Source organism: Phallusia mammillata, chromosome 7 (assembly GCF_965637545.1).
Source record: "Phallusia mammillata chromosome 7, kaPhaMamm4.hap1.1, whole genome shotgun sequence".
In the NCBI taxonomy this organism is placed as follows: Eukaryota; Metazoa; Chordata; class Ascidiacea; order Phlebobranchia; family Ascidiidae; genus Phallusia; species Phallusia mammillata.
Window position 1 is genome coordinate 276,551 of NC_137258.1, and position 22,653 is coordinate 299,203.

The 22,653-nt window shown below is 37.1% G+C and overlaps 1 protein-coding gene across 1 annotated transcript in view; it reads right to left on the bottom strand.

Annotated features, from left to right (window-relative positions):
- The window catches only part of LOC145238631 (uncharacterized), a 29,981-nt gene extending 9,072 nt beyond the window's left edge, over positions 1 to 20,909 (bottom strand). The window contains exons 1-24 of the mRNA XM_080101863.1: positions 20,721 to 20,909; positions 20,441 to 20,539; positions 20,150 to 20,322; positions 19,605 to 19,698; positions 18,220 to 18,417; positions 14,237 to 14,339; positions 12,160 to 12,262; positions 7,753 to 7,816; positions 7,057 to 7,122; positions 6,783 to 6,995; positions 6,443 to 6,580; positions 6,192 to 6,347; positions 5,753 to 5,821; positions 5,448 to 5,682; positions 4,436 to 4,620; positions 4,286 to 4,363; positions 3,939 to 4,130; positions 3,808 to 3,882; positions 3,490 to 3,675; positions 3,356 to 3,430; positions 2,727 to 2,903; positions 2,587 to 2,655; positions 191 to 376; positions 58 to 129 (exon numbers count right to left, since the gene is read on the bottom strand). Coding sequence (XP_079957989.1) covers positions 58 to 129; positions 191 to 376; positions 2,587 to 2,655; positions 2,727 to 2,903; positions 3,356 to 3,430; positions 3,490 to 3,675; positions 3,808 to 3,882; positions 3,939 to 4,130; positions 4,286 to 4,363; positions 4,436 to 4,620; positions 5,448 to 5,682; positions 5,753 to 5,821; positions 6,192 to 6,347; positions 6,443 to 6,580; positions 6,783 to 6,995; positions 7,057 to 7,122; positions 7,753 to 7,788 — 2,208 coding nt within the window. The 5' untranslated portion in view covers positions 7,789 to 7,816; positions 12,160 to 12,262; positions 14,237 to 14,339; ... (3 more) ...; positions 20,441 to 20,539; positions 20,721 to 20,909. The remainder of the gene's footprint in view (positions 1 to 57; positions 130 to 190; positions 377 to 2,586; positions 2,656 to 2,726; positions 2,904 to 3,355; positions 3,431 to 3,489; positions 3,676 to 3,807; positions 3,883 to 3,938; positions 4,131 to 4,285; positions 4,364 to 4,435; positions 4,621 to 5,447; positions 5,683 to 5,752; positions 5,822 to 6,191; positions 6,348 to 6,442; positions 6,581 to 6,782; positions 6,996 to 7,056; positions 7,123 to 7,752; positions 7,817 to 12,159; positions 12,263 to 14,236; positions 14,340 to 18,219; positions 18,418 to 19,604; positions 19,699 to 20,149; positions 20,323 to 20,440; positions 20,540 to 20,720) is intronic.
- Positions 20,910 to 22,653: the final 1,744 nt, after the last annotated feature.

Here is a 22,653-nt window from a genome sequence, read left to right on the forward strand (position 1 = left end):
ACAGTCATGTTTAAACTACAGTGAAAACAAGCAGATGCACGTTTGCAAGTTACGCACCTGGGCCATTTTACTGCTGTATTCTTTTGTGGTATTTATTACAATTCGGTTTATCTCGAGAACAACTTTGTTCTACATACAAAGGTTTTTATATATTTCTTTTACTTTTATTGTAAAACATACGCCACCATACTTTTAATTCTTCATTTTTGTACTGAAGGAATTTCAACTGGTTTTCATAAAATTCTTTTAGTTGTTCTGCAAAGAACTCTTCCTTGTAAGGTGTCGCTTGGCATGTTTTTAAAAAATCTCTCGCTGCTTCTTTACACTGTTCGTGAAAAGCGTCCAACGCCTCTTCATTTAATTGCTGATTCAGCTCCTTAACATATAATTGTTAATATTTACCATGTAATGTACTTTGCATTAGATCCAGATTTCGCTGTCAGTAAGCCTGTTCACATGCACAAATTTACCCGGGTAAATTACGTAAATTTACCCTCAAATTTGTTCCCTTTTTGACGTCAATGTCTGGGTAAAAATTTACTCTCAAAACGCATCATTTCACATGACCTTAAATTTACCCTCTGTTTTTCGGTTCACTGAGTCCAGCTGTCCAAAACCCCTAATAAAGTACTAAACTTTGCCCGTTATAGTCTATCTGTTTTTTTTTTTTAAAAAATTTGCTTTAAAATCATGTTTTTCGACTCTTATACAATCTATCTTTCATGTGTACGACCTACTACTTTGTTTACATTGTAAACTTTACAACATACGTAGTTTGAAAAATAAACATTTCATTAGTGTATTTGTTACGTCATAGTGTCCGGAAACAATTAGTGTTACATGTCTTTTTTCAATTGTAATGTAAGGTATCTGTCCGCACCAAATCAATAAAATACTTTGTTCTTTCCTCATTACCTTTATAAATTGTTTCGTTCTTCCCGAATTTTAGAAAATTTACCCACCAAATTTACTCGGGTAAATAAAATTTACCCACCAAATTTACTAGGGTAAATTTTTCAAAATTTACCCGGTAATTTACTCCAGTTGCCTTTTTTCTTTTTCTCTTTTCTGAAAAATCGGGGTAAATTTACGTAATTTACCCGGGTAAATTTGTGCATGTGAACAGGCTTAGTATTAAGCTTTAAAGGTGCGATTTTAACTCCACAACTAAGAAAGGTAAATTTTCAATGATCAACGTATCAACGAGTTTCCACGTACGTCATTTCGCTTACTGAGAGATTGTTTTTGTAAAAATAAATAATAAACAAACAAACAAACCAAAAAACTACAAAGGTGGCTTTCCCATATATTTCAATTTTATATATTCCATACCCTATTTACCAATTTACTATACACATCATTTGATGTAGCCTACACATCTGACTGCGAAATCCGAACGACCGACAATGACCTTTTGACACGTTTTTCAATAGATACAGTCCTTGTTCAACAATAAAATCTTGCCTAATTCGTACAAAAACTCAGATATTATTACTCTGGGTGATTTGTCCCAAAATAAACAATATTTGTAACAGTCGCCATTGTGATACAAATAACTAATCAGCTTACAACTCAATTCTAAACGAGTAACCCACTACAAACAAATGCTTTAAATTGCAGCTCATTATTTCTAACCTAAAGGACCGAAAAAGCCAAAACTGAACATTTTGGGGTTTTCGGGGTGAATCCAATAAGTTATACAAAATTCTTTAGAATACCCTACATTGCACGAACCGCAGCAAAGCATAAAACTCCTAGATCATACTTTCGTCAGTAAAGCCGTTTAAAAAAATGTATGAGTTAACCTGCATAAGCCTAGTGCCCTTTTGACAAGATTTTCGGTAGCACGTGGTTCAATATTTGCAGCGACATTTGACCTGGTGTCAAAATAATGAGATGAAAATAGCCTTGCGCAAAACTTAAGATTACTGAAATCCACATAACCCCCGTTACTGCACAAAATCAGTTTATCCCTATTCACTCAAACGACTGTACAATTCCATTTATAAAGTAAAGATCGTTTTGCTTTTGCTGTTGATTGAACCACTACGATGTATACCAGTGGATTACCCTCAAGGTGGCCGAGCGTCTAGACATATAACAGTTCGCGTTTTTACACATATAAGGGCTGTATGGGAAATCACTGAGCCGTTTGGTTTAAAGTTTACAACAAAAACCTGTAAATACTTGTTTAAAATGCCAACACATTATGGTTAATATTTTTGACCTATAAGGCCTGCCTGTAAATCGAATAATGGGTAATAAAAAAAGGGTAAATTCAACTGAAACTTACAAATACTTGCACAATGCACCGACCAACAAACAATAAAACTCATGGTTCATGTACTTGCGCAAGATTAGCTTTGATCAACTCCAATAACCAACTATCATGTGTTTTTATTAAGTTTAAAACACACTTCCACGACCAAACCTGTCAGCAAAAAGACAGGTAGAAGCAATATGTCCCTTCAGGAAAGAGGAAATAATAATATAATATTTTGTGGAAACTGGTGGGCCACAATGTACAGACTGAGGATAGCTGGACTATAAACGCTTATCATGCATATTATTCATCCCACTTCTTACCGATTGTTTCTCTTTGTATTTGTCCTCAGCTTTTTTTATGTTCTCTTGAAGCTTGATTCTCTCCTGTTCCTGTGGTTTTTAGTCAGAAGCCACTATTATAGTTAGAAGCAACAAAAACATCTCGTTTGCTTTAATATTACCTTGTTTAACTTATTCAAGTCAACATAATCCTCAATACGACGTTGCAGTTTATTGCGGTATCCATCGCAAAATGTTTTGTCGTATTGCTTTGACTCTTCATCAAATTTATCAAATGCTGCGCCCTGCGCTGTTTCGAGCTGTGTTGTGAATTTGTTTAAATCTGATTCAAGACTTTCCTGGCAATAAAATGAACATTCTTTATGTCCTTTTTTAGCTAATGTGTTTGAAACAAAAAAGGGATACACCACAGATGGACCGTCCTATTTAGTTGAACACATTTTTCTCACACAGTCGGTCACTTATGGACGTGGATTGATAATGCAAGGTCTGTAGAAATTTCGTTCATGGCCAACTTTAAAATTTAATGTCAAGATATAAAAAAATGACCAACAATCGTTATGTATGTGCAAGCCACAAGTGTGTTTGGCGAATTAGTGTTTTTCTTTTCAGTAGTCTGTTAAAAAGTTCATTTAACTTAAGAGAGATAAAACAACTTGTCGCATGAAACAACTATAGGTAAAAAACGTGTACAAATAAAACCAGTTTGTTCAAATCTGATCTTTTATAGAAAAATCTAGCTATCAAATTTCATTTTAGTAATTTAAACACATGTGTACCACACACTTACTTGTTGTTGCATTTCATCCTTAACCTGTTTCCAGCATTTTTGCACCAAATTTTCCATCATTTGTTTGATATTTAACTAAGAAGGCATAAGAATTATTTGTTTCTTGAAGTTTCTTTACATGTAGACGTAATTACCTGTTCAAGAAAACTTGTGTGCAACATTTCCAATAACCGGCGTTGAATTTCTTCCTTCAACCGTTTGAAATATTTTTTCCTCGCGTTTTCCGCGTAATCTTTGTCAAATTCGTTAAGTATTTTGGTCTCAATTTCAGCACCACTTTGTTTCAATTGTTCATGATCAAAAAGCTCCACGTTTATGATCTAAAAATTGAATTTATATCCGATTTTTATTCAAACCAGATCGATTTTTTTGGTGGCTCGGCAAACCGGTAACATATGCATTAACACACTATGGAGTCTAACAAAATTATTTGGGTGCTTATGTTTTCCAACCTGAGCTTGAAGTTTGTTTTGAAACTCTTTTGCAGCGTCTTCCACTTCCTTATCAATTTTTTTAATTTGTGCATTCTAAAAAAACATGGTAAAGAATGTGGTGCTATCAATTGGCTTACAACAAATTTCACCATTATTTGTTGGTTTTCTTGTTTAAACAACAGCTTTTGTTGATTTATTCTGTTTCTCAACTTTTCCTGCAGGCCGTCTATAAACGATTGCTCGCCAAGCAAGACATGGTTGCGGAAATGCTCCAACACCTTCGCTTCTATTTCTTTCCCTTTTAAATCAATTTCATTATCTTCCATGTAAGCGTTGGGATCCTGCAAAGAAAAACGAAGTTCATTACGTCAGTATCCAGCAGGTCGACACACATAAAACAGCCAGCTGTTCTACTATCCTTGTAAGTGCGTGGGTCAGGGAAATCGGTTACAAACGAATTATTTCCACTAAATGGATTCTGCTACCAATACCTTACCTTTATCTCATTCCACTGTTGTTGGCAAAATTTATCGCACTCATCCAAAGTTTTTGTGGCGGTTTGCTCTGCAGCGCTCTGCAAACATGTTTCGTGAAATTTAAAGTTGACACCAACAACACACCAAAACATCTGTTACACGTTACTAACCTGAAAAAGTGTGCGAATATGTGGGGCGCTCTTTGGGTTGAAATTATGCAGCATCCCCGAAATATAATCGATCATATTCTGACCAGTGGCACTTTTCCCACCAATTTGTTTCAATGCTAAGTTGTTTGATGAAAACAAATCCGTGACAAGAGCGTTCAAACATGTCTTGAAGTCTGCATCCATGACTAAACAAAAGGATATCAAGTTTCTACAGAGAGTTACAAGGATTTTTTTATCAAAAACTAGAAGGGTGGCTTAGCACACACTGCCAGTGATCAGACACTGTGGCTTAACTTGTTTTATAATTGGTTCCATAAATAGCTACTGTTTAATAACTATTGTTTGTTTCTGCAGGTAGAAACTCATAGGTTCCCACACATGCAAAGTTGTAAATATTGCAAATTCTGCAATAACAATTATCTAGTTTAAAGCTGTAAGTGGAAACATGCTATCCAAATCACATTATTGCTTTAAAAGTAGAACCGTTTTAGGAGGCTAGTGGGGTAAATAATGGGGTTTTACACCTAAACTAATAAAATATGGAACCACAATGTCAACAGTCCTATAAATTTTGGTACAAATCTGTCATTGTTTAAAATTTTGACTGCTAGAGGTGTTTTAAGCAGCAACAAATTCTATCAACTGTCTAACTTTCATTGAATTCTGACATTGTTTAAATTTTAATAGGTTTACCCATTTTAGGGGTAATGGGGTAAAAATTGTGGGGTTCCAAACCCAAACTAATAACTATGGAACAACAACAAAACCAATTAACAGCCCTGAAAATTTTTAAGCAGCACCCTTCTGACGTCATAAGCATGTTTTGCCTTTATGGCACTGTTAAACCACAGACGCGTTTTGTTTATGTTGCATGGCATCATTAAATACTTTGTACAGGCGGCTAATTAAGTCAAGCGAAACAGATTGCACATCTACATGACCATATCTATCAGCTGTATAAGTTTCATTTAAATCCACCGAAGATTCCATGCCAAATTAATTGCCAACCAACTTTGAGGTTCAAACTTATTGTCTCCATCTTTGCGATTTGCAATTTCTCTTCCAGGATGCGGCATCAGAAAGCACTTGACGGTTTCAAACGAAGCCTTAATGTGTTTTCGGACGCTCGTCAAATCCTCGCTGGCACCTTCTTTCACCGCAAAAACTTTTTTTAACACTTTTTGCCCTGCTTCAAACCCGTAGCCTTCTGATTGATGAGGCCAGTCTCGGATCAAAAACAATAAGTTCTGAAACAGTTGAACAACATTAGTTGAACTATTATGTTTAAATATTCACCTGGTTTTGTTTTCTTGCTACCTGAAAAGGTGTTTCATGTTTGCTTGCATCTGCGTTAGTCCGTATTGCTTGTCCATAATCTGTGAACAGCTAATCAAAACAAATATGCATCAAACGTATGTGAACAATTTTATCAAGCAAGTGATTGTTATTGCATGGCACATTTAAGCCACATTGCGGAATGCGATATGAAAAATTTATCTGTTATCTCTCAAGACGAATTTGTAAAAGTTTGGGCTGAAACTAATAAATATTTTTGAAGGCATTTCTAAAAAACGAATGCGACAGAAAGGCTGCAAAAAAACCGTTGTCTTCAGTTATATGCGTGTCTAAGCAAGATCACCGAAAACCCGGAAAACCTAATTTTGTGCTTTTAGTTTGTTGTTTTAACAACGTTTTCTGTATTGAAAACAATATGTTTTACCCCTCTCCCTTACGCAGATTCTGTTTATTTTAATACCTGAAGATATTGCAAGTTGTCTTCTTGTATTTGTTGTGAAAGATTGTAAATCTGCATTGAACTAATCAAAGTACTGAGAGCAAATATGGAACTACATTGGGTCATTGAACTTTTGGAGTCAAACAATCCTTGTGTGTCCATGAGGAAGACTGCAACCTGAACAAAGAGGACATGAAAAAATTTAATCGGTGGCACCGCCGCACCTAAAACAACGGTATTAATACGCAATTATGTAAAGGAACGAAGTAGACCTCTTGTCCTTTTGCATCTTGAATGACAAAAGGTTTACTGTAGATCAAAATTCCTTGTGTGTTTGCTTCCATTCCTCCCCCCCAAGAAAATCCTTTTAAATCGCTGTTGTTTCCATCCATCCAGTTAGGCTCTACATCCTGTCAAAAAAAAAAAAAATTATACCAATCACAATGTCTAAAACATTTTTTAGGTTGGCAGCTTCCTGAAAAATGTTTTGGATAATTCACATCACCGCCATATAACGCGTCATCCCACGTGTAATGTGTGTAAAAAGGCTATGATATGTAAAGAATATAATATTACAAAATCAATGTTAAAAATATGTTAATGAAGTTATACCTCCGCCTTTCCTTTTTCCAATTTTTCCATATATTTGATAAACAAATTTAGCAAAAACGATTTCCCTTTTCGGAAAGCTCCAGAGATTGAATAAATTGCCACTGGCATGTCTTTCACGTCTTCGAAAATATATTTGAGATTTTGAAGTGTAGTTTCTTCTTCATTCTTGGGAAAAATCAGTTTTGGTTTTCCATCTTTGCCGCAGATCGGAATCTATCATAACACAATGCTTTAATTGTATTTTACATTCTCCTGAGCGTTTGGTAGGCATTACCTTCACATCTTCTGCATGTTTTTGTTTGCCCCTTTTACCTTTTCCTTTTTGGGTTGTTTCATGACCCTGCAGTGATAAGTGAAACCTTATGAGATACGGATTTATATACAGAGTTATCTGGGGAAAACACTAAAAAAAGAAAATTTTCATTGGGAAATACACGCCAGGCTATATATTTTTTTGTATTTGATTTTTCGTAAGAAAGCGACAATACAAAGATCATAATTTAGTTTCTGGAAAATTTTGTAGGCTTTTTTAATAAAACGCCTTACAGCGTGTGTTTAAGCTTATGAGTGTCCAATCAGGGCATTTTGCTGGGACCGCCAAAGCTTGAAGCTTTTCCACTTTCTTACTTGATGACAGATCGTGCTACTATAAATTCAAAGAAGGGAAAAAATTTATAGTCTCTATTGCAGAACAATACCCTTTATTAAATCACAAGTAACGTAAACGCGATTGCTCGCGCACAATCCTAACGTAGTAATCTTTTTGTAAAGTTACAAAACGCCCTTGGACTATATGGTCATGTGTAATTTTTGAAGAAAGTGGCATTTCGCTGTGAAGAATGTGAAAATCAAATATTATTTGTTAACTCAAGCTATCGCATTGAAAAAAATATACATTTAGTTTATTATTTTATTGGAACTGTTCCACTTTTTTGAATTGTAATTTATATGTTGAAAAACGTGAACTTACTCGACTCAATTGGGTTCCAGATGTTTGACAGCTCATTATCGCATCCACTTGCTAACCAGAATATCTGCAAAAACATTCACCATTAAGGCCTGTTTACACTAGTGGCACCTAATCTAACCTTGACCTCTTCCTTTTACACCAGCGCTATTTAAATGGCGGACCGTGGCCCATATCCGGGCTTTGAGGTATTGGATGTGGACCTCGACGGTCTGTTGATTACGGCCACATACGCTATATTGTGTTAATTACCTAATTATTAAAATGTAGCAGCAGTTTTTAAACTGCTGGGGTCCGCATTGCGATTTTTCGTCGGACTACGACGGCTAGGGCTTTTCCTAAGTCTTTCCATAATCTTAAGTGAGGTCAGATTGTGCAATTGTGACAAAGAAAATGTTCCATTATTTTACGATACAGTGAACAACAGGGCGACTGTTTGCGCATAATTCTATCTGTGACTCAATTTTTAATAAACTTAATTTTAAATCATTGCCAAAGTGATCATGCAAAACTAAATAAAGTGTGTTTGTATGTAGTTGAGCCAATTTCGCAAAGAGTAAATTAACGTTTAGTGCCTGATATAAGCTTTTGTTTTTGCTGACATACATTCGGCTAAAACAAATGTATTTATGTTTGGACCAAGATCAGTTACAACCAAAATCGGCTGTTGCATTACTGACAGAAGTGTCCGGACCTCGTTAATTTTTACCTTTTGTTCTTGTACCTTTGACAAAACTGAACGAGTAGCCCTGCGTTATACGATCGCTCGCTCATTTCCACGAAACATGAGCGCCAGAAATTAGCCAATCGCGTAACCAGACAGACAAAATAAAACTGCGCTTCGCATAGCTTTAACGGGCCTTAACACAGTTATGCGTAGGTACAACGACCCGTAACATGATCACATCGAATCCTTACACGAATAATATTACTTTTTGTTTGTTGTCGTCACTACTTTTGTTTGTGGCTTTGTTGATAACAAGATTGCGTAATTGCATATGAAAGCAGCTAAACGCAATTATTCGACACGAAAGGAACTGATGGCGGTAGTTATGCGTTTAAACTGTATGGTTGCTACCTTTTGGGACGTAGATTATTGCTTCGAACAGATCATTCATCCCGGCGTTGGCTGTGGATATCACGTGAGATTTACGGACAGTGTGCCAGATTGATGGGAAAACTGGCTGAGTAGGACTGTTACCATAATTTTTGCGTCATTATGTTATCACCTTGTTTTACATCAATTACCTGTGTCTTCTATTGTCTTTAGTTTACTAAGTTTGTTTATCAAAAGTTGTTTTCTGTTTTTGCGCATATTCTCCTAAAATGTAGTTATCTTACTTTCACGTTGTGTTTTTCATGTTTTTCACTTTATTTCCGCTTCACATGTGTTTGTTACGTTCACGTTTACCTTTTAACTGTTTGATTGCTTCCCAGTGCATTGTTTACTGTTACACGGAAATTTACCCAAGGCACACCTTGTGTTCACTGCACCTTGTTTCAACTCCTCCCCTGTCGTTGCCTTTTGCAGCATTCCGGCTACAACCTCAGGTGTAACCTTCTAAAGCAGCGGTTCCCAAACTGGGGTCCGCGGTCCTTTAGGGGTCCGTGGGGCAATTTTGGGGGGACCGTGAAGCGGTTGAAGTAATTCTACAATCTTGTTTGGCGTCAGTTTGTGCCACCAAATAAGTTTAAATCAAATGGCCTTTATTAAATGACAACTATCAAAAATGCAATTGTTCGCGCACAATCGTAATGTTTTTGTCCTGTTTGTGGTGTCACATGCTGTCTTTGGATGATTGTTATGCGCAAATTTTGCATAACTAGCTAAAATAGTGCAATCAACTTTCGTATTTATGTAGTACACATTTAGGCTTAAGGACCGTGAGCCCTCGAAATAATGGCAAAGGGACCGTTTTGAAAAAAAAATATGAACAAGTTTGGGAACCACTGTTCTAAAGTAAGCCGCTACTGCGATGATAATTGACCAGTGGGTTTCGACCATGTGACTTGTTAGTTTCCTTGTTTCTTTTCCTAGTTCTGTCGCAATCCCTTTTTCGTGTGTTTTCAATGCTTTTTGCGGGCCATGTGTTGTGACGAGGAGTTCTTCCCCGGCTGTCATACAGTTAACTTGATTTTTGTGCTGCGCAGTGACTTTGCCAATATTGCAGAGCTTGTTTTACACGGTGTTTTAAATAAAGACAGCAGTGCACGAACGCGTCTAAACTGGGTTTTCCCGTGGCTAGCCGTTAGTGCAGTGTTCGAAGGCTTTTGGCAACCATTAAATTGGGCGCCACAGGACTTCGAACTTCTACATTGCCCATAAAAGCAGCACACCAAAGCTGACGCCTAAGCCGCGTTATGTCGATGACGACCAATGCCATTACGAACTATCTCTGACCATAACAATATGGGAGAAAACATTTGGGGATTGCAAAAAACGAGTGTAATGCTATGGAAAGACACTATTGGCGGAGTGTTAGAAGTTGCTTGGTATGTCAGCAAAGCAAAGAGTTTTGTGTTAAACCGCGAGCCATCAGACGTTGGGTCCCACGCAACGGGTAGAAATAGATGTCTTTGGTCCTTTGCCACAGTCCCTAAATGGTAACGTGTTTGTTCTTGTAGTTTATTACGTGAGACCAGAACCACCTCTTACTCTATCGAGGGTAATAAGGATGTAAACGAAATAATCAAATTACTGTATTTATTATTCGCTGCTATGTCCAATAAGATCCGCGAACCTGGGATATGCAATAATATTCCTTGTTACTTTATTGCATTGTTTTGTAACTGAATTTGTTTGTTGCTTACTCACTATATGTTGTTTATGTCCTTTGTTTGTTTCACCTTTGGTGTTTTGTTTTACTTAGGTTTTCCAATCTGCTTTTGCTTGTTATTAACCTCTTTATTTAATTGTTTTCAAGGTGGGAAATTGCGAAGGTGGCGAAGAGCGTTATTTTTCCGCTGTGTGTGGTTGCAACAGAACATTTCCGCTTGCTCATATCATTCCACAAAATCTACCTGCGTCTGTTGTGACGGAAACGCGTCAAACCGTTTCGGTTCCTCTAACCGGATTGCACAAGCATATGAGCATCGTTTCTACTTTTTGATTGTTGCTTCGTCACCATGTGCTGTTTATTTCCTTTGCCGTTTCACCTTTGGCGTTTGGTTTTACTTAGGTTTTTAAATCTTCATTGTGTTTGTTATTCACCACTTTATTTTACTGTTTTTATTTGTTGTATTGAACGCAATTGTCTTCACCTTTTCCTTCGGAACATTTGTTAATTAACTTTGGAATGACTCGTGACTTGCCAACCTGGCGGCTCCCTAAAGAGGGGACAGTGTGGCGTTTGAGTAATTGTGTATTTAGCTCGCTTTGACGACAAAGGCCAGATTTGTTAATACGCTTCAGTGTTTGTGAAAACAAGGACGGTGCGCGGTCCATTCATTGGTTTTACCGGCTAGCCGTTAAAGCAGCGTCCTTAACCTTCGGCGCATCAATAACACTACGGACATGTACAGTGAATCGTGCATTATTTGCCTCTTTTCCGTTTTGTTCATTGCGGTTTTTGCTTGTGAAGTGTTAGTACCATGATACAGGTGACCTGAACAGGGCGTTGCAACGTCGGTTAAAACAACATATTTGCCAGAAGGCCATTATTTAGTTTCAAATTATTCCCAGCAGCAACAGTTTTTATATATTAGCAACAACTATTTCATAAAGACGATACATAAACTTGCTTGTTTGGTCAACGCACTCTTATGTCCTCGGTATAAAATGAATTTGATTATTTGTGTTTCTTACAACAACCTTTTGGTGTGACCGAATGCATAACGAGCACAAATTTCAAACCTATCTTTTCTGCCTAATTGCGCCCACGCAATGTTTCAAACTATACACCATAACTCAAATTGCGTCATACGTTAAGTTATTACTTTAAAAAAAATCATCGTTTTGCCCACCCTCGGAAAAACAACAGTAACTTATTGGTAGGCTGGCAATCATGACCGAGGCAACCGTAAACCTCATGTAACTGAGTATTGAAACGCATTGGTAGGCTGGCAAGCATGACCGAGGCAACCGTAAACCTCATGTAACTGAGTATTGAAACGCATTGGTAGGCTGGCAATCATGACCGAGGCAACCGTAAACCTCATGTAACTGAGTATTGAAACGCATTGGTAGGCTGGCAAGCATGACCGAGGCAACCGTAAACCTCATGTAACTGAGTATTGAAACGCCGCTGTTTGCCTGGTGGAAGGACTTCTGTTTTCATTTCAAACGCGTAGCGTACGATTTCGCGTGACGTCATAATAATTCGGTTGATTCTGCCACATATTCGGTTTCGGTCGAACCCAAATTGAGCGGATTCATTGCATCTCTAATATATACAAAAAAACTGTAGTTACCTTGACTCGTTTGACCTGCGATGAGGCAAATCAGTTTTCAACAAATTGTAGCAGTTTCTGAGTTTTCCGATTGCCGAAGAGGTGAGCAGCAATAAACCAAAATCTGCAGAGATAATGTACAGGTCAACAACACAACAATTATCAAATATTTGAGAGCCGATTTTATTAGGCGGAAAATCATTCATGTTCCTACAAGTTTTTAAATCATAAAAAACAGTGAAATCACAACATTTTCGCAAATTATCGGTTTTACTGGCAAGTTATAACGTTGCTCCAACCACAGCACCTTACACTGTTAACTTATTTTGTGAAATGTTGCGCTGTTTAGTAACTATAGTTGGTGGAAAAGGTGCGAAGGTGGCGAAGACCGTTATTTTTGTGCTGTGTGTGGTTGTAACAGAACATTTCCGCTTGCTCATTTCATTCCACAAAATCTACCCGCGTCTGGTGTGACGGAAACGCATCAAACCGTTTCGGTTCCTCTAACCGGATTGCACAAGCATATGAGCATCGTTTCTACTTTTTGATTGTTGCTTCGTCACCATGTGCTGTTTATTTCCTTTGCTGTTTCACCTTTGGCGTTTGGTTTTACTTTTTCAATCTTCATTGTGTTTGTTATTCACCACTTTATTTTACTGTTTTTGTTTGTTAGATTGAACGCAATTGTCTTCACCTTTTCCTTCGGAACATTTGTTAATTAACTTTGGAATGACTCGTGACTTGCCAACCTGGCGGCTCCCTAAAGAGGGGACAGTGTGGCGTTTGAGTAATTGTGTATTTAGCTCGCTTTTACGACAAAGGCCAGATTTGTTAATACGCTTCAGTGTTTGTGAAAACAAGGACGGTGCGCGGTCCATTCATTGGTTTTACCGGCTAGCCGTTAAAGCAGCGTCCTTAACCTTCGGCGCATCAATAACACTACGGACATGTACAGTGAATCGTGCATTATTTGCCTCTTTTCCGTTTTGTTCATTGCGGTTTTTGCTTGTGAAGTGTTAGTACCATGATACAGGTGACCTGAACAGGGCGTTGCAACGTCGGTTAAAACAACATATTTGCCAGAAGGCCATTATTTAGTTTCAAATTATTCCCAGCAGCAACAGTTTGTATATATTAGCAACAACTATTTCATAAAGACGATACATAAACTTGCTTGTTTGGTCAACGCACTCTTATGTCCTCAGTATAAAATGAATTTGATTATTTGTGTTTCTTACAACAATCTTTTGGTGTGACCGAATGCATAACGAGCACAAATTTCAAACCTATCTTTTCTGCCTAATTGCGCCCACGCAATGTTTCAAACTATACACCATAACTCAAATTGCGTCATACGTTAAGTATTACTTTAAAAAAAATCATCGTTTTGCCCACCCTCGGAAAAACAACAGTAACTTATTGGTAGGCTGGCAAGCATGACCGAGGCAACCGTAAACCTCATGTAACTGAGTATTGAAACGCATTGGTAGGCTGGCAAGCATGACCGAGGCAACCGTAAACCTCATGTAACTGAGTATTGAAACGCATTGGTAGGCTGGCAAGCATGACCGAGGCAACCGTAAACCTCATGTAACTGAGTATTGAAACGCATTGGTAGGCTGGCAAGCATGACCGAGGCAACCGTAAACCTCATGTAACTGAGTATTGAAACGCATTGGTAGGCTGGCAAGCATGACCGAGGCAACCGTAAACCTCATGTAACTGAGTATTGAAACGCATTGGTAGGCTGGCAAGCATGACCGAGGCAACCGTAAACCTCATGTAACTGAGTATTGAAACGCATTGGTAGGCTGGCAAGCATGACCGAGGCAACCGTAAACCTCATGTAACTGAGTATTGAAACGCATTGGTAGGCTGGCAAGCATGACCGAGGCAACCGTAAACCTCATGTAACCGAGTATTGAAACGCCGCTGTTTGCCTGGAGGAAGGACTTGTGTTTTCATGCCAAACGCGTAGCGTACGATTTCGCGTGACGTCATAATAATTCGGTTGATTCTGCCACATATTCGGTTTCGGTCGAACCCAAATTGAGCGGATTCATTGCATCTCTAATATATACAAAAAAACTGTAGTTACCTTGACTCGTTTGACCTGCGATGAGGCAAATCAGTTTTCAACAAATTGTAGCAGTTTCTGAGTTTTCCGATTGCCGAAGAGGTGAGCAGCAATAAACCAAAATCTGCAGAGATAATGTACAGGTCAACAACACAACAATTATCAAATATTTGAGAGCCGATTTTATTAGGCGGAAAATCATTCATGCTCCCACAAGTTTTTAAATTGTAACAAAGAGAGAAATCACAACATTTTCGCAAATTATCGGTTTTACTGGCAAGTTATAACGTTGCTCCAACCACAGCACCTTACACTGTTAACTTGTTTTGTGAAATGTTGCGCTGTTTAGTAACTATAGTTGGTGGAAAAGGTGCGAAGGTGGCGGAGAGCGTTATTTTTGTGCTGTGTGTGGTTGTAACAGAACATTTCCGCTTGCTTATTTCATTCCACAAAATCTACCTGCGTCTGGTGTGACGGAAACGCGTCAAACCGTTTCGGTTCCTCTAACTGGATTGCGCAAGCTTGTGGGTGGAATGCCAGTTATATTAAACGATTTAAAGCAGTGATTTTCAACCTACAGTCTGTGCCCTCCTGTAAAGTAACCCTTAAACCCGTCCCCCCAACGCTACCCATTAAAAACGTAAAAAGAAATTATAAATTGCAAGTCGAATAGAAAGTGGAAAATTATACATTCACCAGTCGGGTTTAATTTTGGACGTCATTCGTGTCCCCTTTAAGGTGCATAATGAACCCTGGTTGAAAACCGCTGACCTAAAGTCTGGGCGGTTGGCCACATGTCTATGCTTTAGTTAAACAAGTGGAAGATTCCATTTCAATTCACTTGTACAATTAAATGTACTGTCGCTAAAGCCAGCTGATCTGATGACGTTTAACTAGCTTTTATCGATTAATTTGATCTGTTTTACTTCCCTTCACCAAATAGTTATAATAAATAAAAAAAAATGGCATTTTGCAAAATTAAACTCCAAATCACGCTTTCCCATTTTTGAGTTATGGTGTGTGTTCACAAGTCAGTTAGTGGTTGGTGACAACCACAGTGGGTGAAAAAAGACCGGTTGTTTTCTATGGCACGAGCGGTTGCGACAAAATAGTTCCTCTTTGCGTATGTTGTTTTTCAGCATCTTATACACTGTTAACTTATTTTGTGAAATGTTGCGCTGTTTAGTAACTATAGTTGGTGGAAAAAGTGCGAAGGTGGCGGAGAGCGTTATTTTGCGCGGTGTGTGTTGCAACGTAACATTTCCGCTTGCTTATTTCATTCCACAAAATCTACCCGCGTCTGGTGTGACGGAAACGCGTCAAACCGTTTCGGTTCCTCTAACCTAATTGCACAAGCTTATGGGTGGAATGCCAGTTATATTAAACGATTTAAAGCGGTGATTTTCAACCTATAGTCTGTGCTCTCCGTGAAGCAACCCTTAAAACCAGACTTTGAGCCATGGTTGCGTGCTCACAAGCCATTTACACTTTAAGAGCTTTGCATAAAAAGTTCACACAGTATGCGGCCAATAACCTAAAATATGTTGAAAAAAATTGATTTACACAATGATGTAAACGTGTTGTTGGTATTTTACATGCTGTTTCGTTGACACTTTGTCTGTATTGCCTTGTAATAGTGCAGGTAAGTTTGGTCACTCAATTATTTTATCAAACTAATTAAGTCCCTGACGACTTATACTTAAAATCCTACTAATAACTTGACGCTTTGTACCGCTGAACTGAGTTTACATTATTCACTGTCGTCACTTTTCATAGGTAAACAATCCGAGGCCGCAGAGACGAATTTGTGCGCTCGAATTGGATTTTTCAGGACAACGAACATATCACCTTTCCCGGTAAGGGCCATACTTAATTCTGTACGTCACTCACAGGCAAAACATGACTGGCAGCAAACATCGTAAAATGTTAATAGTGACGTCGTAGACATCAAAGACCGATTGCCAAATCGTTCGCTGAATCTACGTATTATAGGTAAACACTTTTTTTGATTTTTAAAATGCCAGTAAACGAAATATTTCAAAATAAACCAGTACAGTATCTATAAACAACAAATATTCACGAGTCACTTTAAATACGACATGTGGTGTGGTCTGCAATAGCAAAAAGGCAGTGCAACCCCAGTGGCGTGTTTTGGAACAAAACGCCTGTTAAGTTGAGATTTTCCTTGTGAATAGGCTTGGGACCCCGGAAAATCCCGGGATTGGAGTCTAGGTTATAAGACGTAATGTGAGGTGCGTTTTTTTAAATTTAAACAAAACCTTGCTGAAACCAGCAATTTTAGGCAAAGTTTTAATGTTTCAAATAAAACATAGTGCTACATTATTCCGTGCTCCCACATGTTTTCTACTAGGGCGTGAAGATTTGTTTGCTCATGAATAGTATAGGGACAAAGCATAGGCGCCGACTTTAAATTTTTCCCGGGTATGCCATATTATATGACGTCACAAAATGACGTCACGAAGTGCCAAATTATTTTTTTGTCCCCACACATCGTGGGATTACTTTAATTCTTGCAGTATATGAGTTTACACAACGTAATTCCGCCGCCAGGCTCTTCTGCTTCTGTTACAGTTCAACGCATGTTTGTGCGCGCTAACACCGCGTTACACATTGCAAAAAAATGGACCCATTTGCCGAAATACAGGGAGACGGAGCAATAAAGATAAAATAGATTTTGCTCGGATATCACCTTACGTCGCAAATTACTATAATGTTTAACTTTTGTTTTCTCTGTAATAACTATCATAAAAAAGATTTTTTTTTTTCACTCAACAAACAGCACATACTTCTGTCCTAGCCATTACAAAATTCGTTTTATACGTTTTAAAGTCGCTTGTTTCGTTTGACTTGTATGCAGTATTAAATTTAAAGTTTAGTTTACTTCAAACGATGTCCTAACCTGCCAGAAACTTTCGATAAGCTAACACGTTAGTTTTGGGAAAAGTACCAACCTAAACGTTTGTGACGTAACAATAAGCGTTGTTGTTTTTTCGGTTGAAGCTAGACAGTCGTTGTCCTTGCGGTAGAAGCTGTTAGAACGACGATTGGACTGTACTCTCATAGTTTATTTCACAAACGCTACGTTCTTGTTGACGTTTAACCCGAGACAGCTGAGTTTCTCCTCCTCCCGCAAGCGAACGCCAACATTTGCTGTACTTTTTATCACCCTTTAATGTTTAAATTCCAATGCTTCTTGAAGACGTTACAATTGTGAATTGTAATCAATGCCAACAATTCATGGGCTGTGAAACAATGAACCCGATTGAAATCAATTGTATATGTTACGTATTGGTTCGTATTAATGTCCATAAACGATATATATTCACAATAATGTCCATAAACGCACGACTAACGTTGGTCCAATTCCCGGGTATGCGGCATACCCGAGGTTTTCGTTCGGGTATGCCTGGCATACCCGGCATACCCGTGTTCGGCGCCTATGGGACAAAGTCAATGTTTCGTGTTACCACAGAAAAACAATCTATGGTGACATTTGCGTAGAGCCCACATTCAAGTAGCGCGGTAAACTGGAGTTTGCACACCCAGTCCACCCACACGAAAGTAACATTGCTTGTTTCAGTTCGAGAAAACAATTGCGTCTTTATCAAACATGCCTTCACCTACTCCAGCATGCAGTAAACACAACGCACAGGTCGCAACTGTGTCCTTGAGCTAAAAAAATATACTGAAAATGTGCTTATTAGCTTAGCATATTAATTCCAACCTTATTATTAAATAAGTTTGCAGAAGTTTTAACCCAAAAGCAAAAGCAACATGAGTTTGATCATGGCGTTTGCTTGTTTTTTTTTTTACTTTTTGCAATTAGAATTTGTCCATAATAGCTTGCAAACAACTTGTATTGGATTTAAGTTGCTTGTTGCACTTCTAAATATGAAAAAAACCTGACAAAGTTTGGGCATGCATAACAAAGTGCTCGCCACATGGAAGAAATCCATTTGTACAAACCCTATTAATGCAATCACCTGTTGTCTTGGACGGAAGCGAGAAGAGTTTGTCCATTCCTCCCATCTCCTTCCACTACATCAACCTCTTTGTAGGAGGAGCCATGTCAAGTGTGGTCACAATATCATTAACATCATTCAGTTGCTCTTGTCCATCCAGCTCCATTACATGATCAACAATCAGCTTTCGTTTGCGTCTCATTCTCATGTCTTTCACTCCTGTAAAAGAAAAATCACATTATACTTCCAACAATGCAAATCAGTTCCAATATTTTTGTAATGTTTATATTACAAAAAAATTTATACACAAAGAAAAAAAAGGCAAATGGAAATGGTTGATATACTCCCTACACATATTTTATATTGGGTTCCATATCACACACTGTCTTTTATAACCTTAGTTGTTTCCCACACATGCAAAGTTAAAAACAATGCATTTTAAGAGATAGCCATTATTGACTGTTTAAACTATGCAAATCTGATTCAATTCACACATTGTCCTATTTAGTGTTCTATTTATAGGAAAAAAGGGGTAAATAGTGGCAAAATAAAATAAACACAACAACCGACACCTATAAATAGCAAATTCTACAAGCTGTCCAATTTTCATTCAATTCCGACACTGTTTAAAAAACTCAGCCTTTTTAGGGGGCAAACGTTTAAGCTATAAGATGAAACTTAACAATCAACACCCAAAAATGACATAATCTACTAACTATCCAAATTGCATCCAATTTTGACATTGTTTACAAATTTTACCCATTTTATAGGTAAATGGGGTGTATGGTGGGGCTGCAGGGTAAAACAAAACAACTGGAATCTATAAATGGCACATTCTACAAGCTATATATACCTTCAGGAAAGAGGGTCCATAATAACTTAAGTTGGAGAAGAAATTTACCTATTTAATTGGTAATTTTTTCTAATCATTAAGCTTTTAAATACTTTTCTGTATTTAAAACTTATATGTAACTGGAAGGGTGACTAAGCGCATATTGCCATTGCACATGGCACTACCAATATGTATTTACTGCACTTATTTAGAATGGGTCCCACAATAGCAAATGTTTTAGTAACCTCTGTTTATTTCTGCAAGCATCATCTTAAATATTTACAAATAACCAAGATAAATTTTGGTGCTTTGAGTTTAAACAAGGCGATAAAAAGGTGTGTAAATAACCATGCTATACAAGGTACAAACTATCTAAATCACATTTAATTAGGGGTTGGTGAAGTAAATGGTAGGGCAACATGGTAAAATAAAACAATAAATACCCACAAACTGTTCAAATTTTATCTAACTCAGATCCTGTTTAAAAGTTTTTTAGGGGTCTAGTGGGGTAATTGATGGGGCTGAAAGTCAAAATGTGACAATTGACACCGTCCGAATTTTATTCAATTCCCACCTTGTTTAAAATATTCATCTATTTCACGGGGTAAAAGACTTCTTATGTGGTAACCCACAACAATAAACACCTCAAAAGAGTGTGGAAGAAGGACCTGGAAATGTAACAAAGTTTTAGTATCCACAATTTTAAAATCAGCATTTATTACCATTGGACAATAAAGTGAGAGTACATTTAGAATGTTTAGGATTTAAACAGTTCACAATAAACAAATTAATACATTTGGTATGTCTAAACTCGACGCACACAACTGCTGCACACAAATCAATTCAGATTTTTTTCGGAAGAGTAGACTAACAGTCCAAAAAAATACTTTAAAATTAACTATTATCTGGCCATTTTTCAAAATGTTGACCACTGGAAGTGTTTTGAGCAACAACCATCAATACGTTTTATGTCATAAGACAGTGTGAGACCAAGGAATCCAAGTACATCACAAACACAAGTAGCATATGTTTGATTGTCTTAATAACACTAATACACCACAAAAACCTTTTGTTTGTGGTGCTTAGCAAGGGAAGGTGCAAACATAATAAAGTTCCAACCTCTTATATCGAGTGGTTCCAAAGGACAGCTTCCTACTCATTTGCAACTAAAGAGTTTGACCTTTTATTGTTTCTTCTGCTTCAACTTGTCGTTGTTCGATTATAGATGGCTGTTGCTGGGCAACCAGAGGGGCTGGAACTGATGTGTCCATTTCTTCAGGAACAACCATATCCTGAAAATAAAAGTTTATTAAAGACTTTGCCATTTTAAAGAAAAATAGGAGCTGAACAACACAACGTTCATTCAGTTCAGGAATACATGTTGCAGAATATGTCAAGTATAGGTTTCACCTGTAATGTCTTCTTGTACCCTTCGTGTATTTCCTTCTCCCAAAAACCCTCCGTCCTGTTCTTCACCAAACAATCCAGGACCTTGCATGAAGCTGTGACCTATCATTATGGATGTTTAACCAAATGTTTTCTCTAATTTTTCATGTGTTGAGGGTTGAGGCATAAACGCAAGCTTTTTAAGTACATTAAGAACAAATTGTCAGCAACAGTAATTGTGCAGTTCGGTTGCAATTGTTTAACAAATGATGTAAAACAAAACGTTCTACCACACAAAACCTACCTCAGACATAAGCCATGTCACCAAAGTCAAATTTCATCCATTCCATTGTCCATTGGGTTTTTATCCTCAAAAATAACATGCCAGTTAAGCATTTTTGAATAACTTCAGTCCTGTTTTTTTTATTTTATTTTTCAACACGTTTTGATAACACATCTCTGCTGAATATCGAATGCAATTATTTTTCCAAACTTTTTTGTTGCACCTACAAACACAAGTCAGCAAGAGATTAAAAATAAAATCAACAGAAATGTTGACAATAAGACCTTTTAAAAATGGGAGAATATAGTGTAAACTGCACATGACCCAAGAAAGATTTACTTGGGTTAGGCGGGTTAGGCCGCTGGTATTGCCTTGTATGTGTAGTGTACATTTTACTGTCAAAATTGTTTAACTATGAAAGTCGTTATATTTGCCTAAAAGTGTGATTGTGACAAATAATATTTAGGTTTTAACACTATTGTTGTCCTGAAATGTTTTACATTATCAAAAATTACTCTGAAACATTAACATTTATTGTTGTAGTATAACAAACTTAAAAACAAATCAGAATTATTTTCTAAAATTGTTGATTTTTAAAGTGGATGAGTGGAAGATTCGTGTTAAGTGGAAGATTTGAGCAATTATTTGATTATTGTTAAATATCAACAAATCGTAGCAAGAATTAATGAACCATTTGATTAACAAAATTATAGTCATTTTCTAATAACGTAAAATGTCTATTTTAAGTTACTGGTTTGTAAATAAAACTATAATCACCGTCCTCTCATCCAAACGCAACAAGAAGAGAAAATGATTTTACCGCCAAGATTTGGAGATTTAACCTTGAGATTTTTGTTGATTTTGTTTAGCAACAGGGAAAACGTAAAGCAAAAATGCCATATACAGATAATTTTGTTATATATTTTCAAATGTTGGGTTGACTTTATTTTGTCCAGTGTTCTGCTCATTTTGTTTTTGGCCGGATGAGCAGGCTACAGTGGACTATAGTCACGTACATATATATGTAAATATGATTTAAGTTTATTTTGCCTGGCAAAATCGTAGCAGCACTTCGGCTAAAATATTCACCAGGCCGGAAATAGCTGCGCAACGTTCAGACGTTAAAAACGCGACAAAGTTGAGGGTACAATTGGTGGAGGGATGGTAGACGCGCTGCAGCTGCATATATATACGGTACGTGTATAACTGTGCACATGAGATGATTGCACAACTTATATAACTGAGAGTAGGTTTGTTATTTCAACACCTAATTGTACTAAACGTAGAAAACTGGGAAAGCATGAAATCAACTCTAAGAATGGAAAAGAGGAAAAACGAAAGTTTCTCAAAGTAGGAGAAAAATAATTGGAGAAAAACAGGCAAACAGTAAAACTTCCTGTTTCTTAATCTTCATAGAAAAAGAAACATCATTGATTGCAAAGTGTCAAAAATGAAGGGAAGTATATTTCTGTTTTTTATACTCTTTTAATTAGCACAAATCATAAGCAGGAAAAGTTGAAAGTGGTAAAAATGATTTAAAATTAATTAAATACTTTTTTTTACCAATTGTGTTGAAACACAGAAAAGATGCTAAAAGCATTTACCATCTTTTCAGGTATCTCAGTACTGACACATTCCTGTAGAATGGCATTATATCGGCACAAAATGATTTTCTTAAGTCAAAACAGAAAAAAAAAACTTTTCCGGTCATCTGTTTTTGAAAGATTGTTGTTTGAAAGAAGACATTTTACTAATATCCTGTTTTTCTTTATTCACATGTATAATCGTTTTGCGGCCACCAGCAACCATACCTTGTATTCAAGTTTACATTGCTTGTTAGCAAAATTTCAACCTTTTTTGCAACTCTGTGACTTGGGCCTTTTTCATTTTTTTGAATGTGCTGATGTAAATTTTTAAGGTCTCATGTGATTGTCTTTCAGTTTATTGTTAGTGT